The following is a 2068-nucleotide window of genomic DNA, read 5'->3' on the forward strand; positions in this document are numbered from 1 at the left end:
CTTCAGGACCCCCTCACCAAATGGCAGTCGGGGAACGGGATGGGACTAAAGACCCTGACACCCACACCCACACCCCCAGATGTACTGTTGTCTCATCTTTCTCTTCAAATGAAAAAATAAAACAAAAAACCCAGACCTCCTTTTTGACTGAGGCTCAAAGTTATCTGACAAGCAGTAAAAAATCTAAAGGAAGAAGAAAATAAAAAGAGGCGAAATCTGAATTGGCGGCAATTAAGAGCAGGACTTTATTAATTAGATCTGTTACTTTTAACATGTTTGGATTTTATAGTTAGTGGACAGTTTTGAGTGTTTACTCTTCATTTTAGCCAGTTTTAGTGTGTTTTAAATTAAAACTATGAGGCAATTCTTTTTAGACAAGCCTCACAAGGAGAAGCACGGAGGTCTGCAGAGGCAGAATGACAACACGTGTCTTATTTCTCTCCCCTCACTCTTACAGTTAGAAAAAAAAATTATCTCTGGATGTTTTTTTTATGTGAGAAGTGCAGTCCTACAGCAACTTTTCACCATTTTTCCTATTTTCCACATAGAGGAACTCATCCTATTTTCCCCCAAACCAATATGTCAGCCTCCGTTTACAACATGGTCACGTGACAAAATACCCGGCTGTTCGACTGAGAATGTGTTGTTTTGTTTTGTGTGGTTGACGCTCTTTAAATCTGTTTATTAGGATGGAGGTTGATGAATGGGACCCCAGTCTGGAGGAGGACCTGGGCGTGTCCTTGGACGACCTGAAGAAGCTGATCGAAGAAGCTGTGGAGCAGAGTGAGGCGGTGCAGAAGAAAAAAGCTCAGCTGAAAGAACTCAAGCAGAGGGTCGAGGAGAAAGAGGCGGAGGAGGCCAAGACGGAGAAGCTTCTCAACGAAGCGAACCAGTGAGAAGGAATTACCCTTTCCAGTGCTGTGAGTGTTGATGGCAGTCTGACGCTGAGTTTATTTCCTGCTGTCCTTCAGGTCGATATTCGAGTGTGAGATGCTGGTGAGGGCGGCTTATCAGAAGAATGGACTGGTGTACCGGGAGAGCAGCTCGGAGGATGAAGGAGGAGGAGAGGATGGAGGGACCTCTGAAGTGATCGAGATTGATGACGATGAAGATGATGATGTCATCGCTGTTGGTTGTTGTAAGTCGTTGTGGAGATGAGTGCTTCAGTGAAACTACAAAGGTCATTATTTATTTGTTTCTTCTGTTCTGCATCATCAGTGGTTCCTCCAAAGAAGAGTTTAACTCCTTCCACAGATGCAACGGTGAGATCAACAAAAAACACTTTTTTTTCTTTTTAACTTCTCAGATCAAAGTTTCTGATGATCCTTTGTGTGTGTGTTAAATGATTTCATTACGTGAATGTTTTTAATATTTACAGTACATTGAGCAGTAGTCCTGTTTTTATTTTATTTTTTTAAACATTTGAGCGGCCAGGTTTCCTTGTAATCAGTGATCTTCATCAATAATTCTCTAGTTTTAAATTCAGAGGGTTTTTTTCTTATGTATAAAGTACCACAAAGTGATACTTGAGTAAAAGTACAAGTATCTTGCCAAAAAATGACTTTGGTAAAAGTTAAAGTCTCCTTTAGGAATATTACTAGAGTAAAAGTACAAGTATTTTACCAAAAATACTTTGGTAAAAGTTAAAGTCTCCTTTAGGAATATTACTTGAGTAAAAGTCTTAAAGTATCTAATATTTTTTGTACTTAAGTGTTAAAAGTCAAAGTACAGATTTAAAATGAGCAGTTAGATTTTCTGTAAGGACATTTATTAGGAGGTGACCTCCCCAAAAACTGCAGAAATGACTTGTATTAAAAGAATGAATGGATGTTAAATTTAGGATGCACTAGTCCAGCTGTTTCAGTTTATATACATATATCAAGGCTGCACAAAGCTTTTCCCCAAAATGAAAATCTATCTGAGGGCTGCGGCCAAATGTAATAATATAATTCATGAAATACAAATACCTCCTCTTTTTTTGAATAGAGTATCAGAGTTTTACATATTTACACTTCTAATTCAACCACAATTAAATTCACTCTATCTAGGAGGCACAGTTTATATGGAT

General features: G+C 38.5%; 1 protein-coding gene across 1 annotated transcript in view; it reads left to right on the top strand.

Moving 5' to 3' along the window:
• The window catches only part of setdb1a (SET domain bifurcated histone lysine methyltransferase 1a), a gene marked incomplete in the record, with an annotated part of 39902 nt that overhangs the window by 6310 nt on the left and 31524 nt on the right, over positions 1–2068 (top strand). The window contains 3 exon segments of the mRNA XM_014004715.1: positions 689–892; positions 972–1138; positions 1219–1262. Of these exon segments, the coding sequence (XP_013860169.1) occupies positions 689–892; positions 972–1138; positions 1219–1262 (415 nt within the window).

The sequence above is a fragment of the Austrofundulus limnaeus genome, unplaced genomic scaffold (genome assembly GCF_001266775.1).
Source record: "Austrofundulus limnaeus strain Quisiro unplaced genomic scaffold, Austrofundulus_limnaeus-1.0 Scaffold26, whole genome shotgun sequence".
Lineage (NCBI taxonomy): Eukaryota > Metazoa > Chordata > Actinopteri > Cyprinodontiformes > Rivulidae > Austrofundulus > Austrofundulus limnaeus.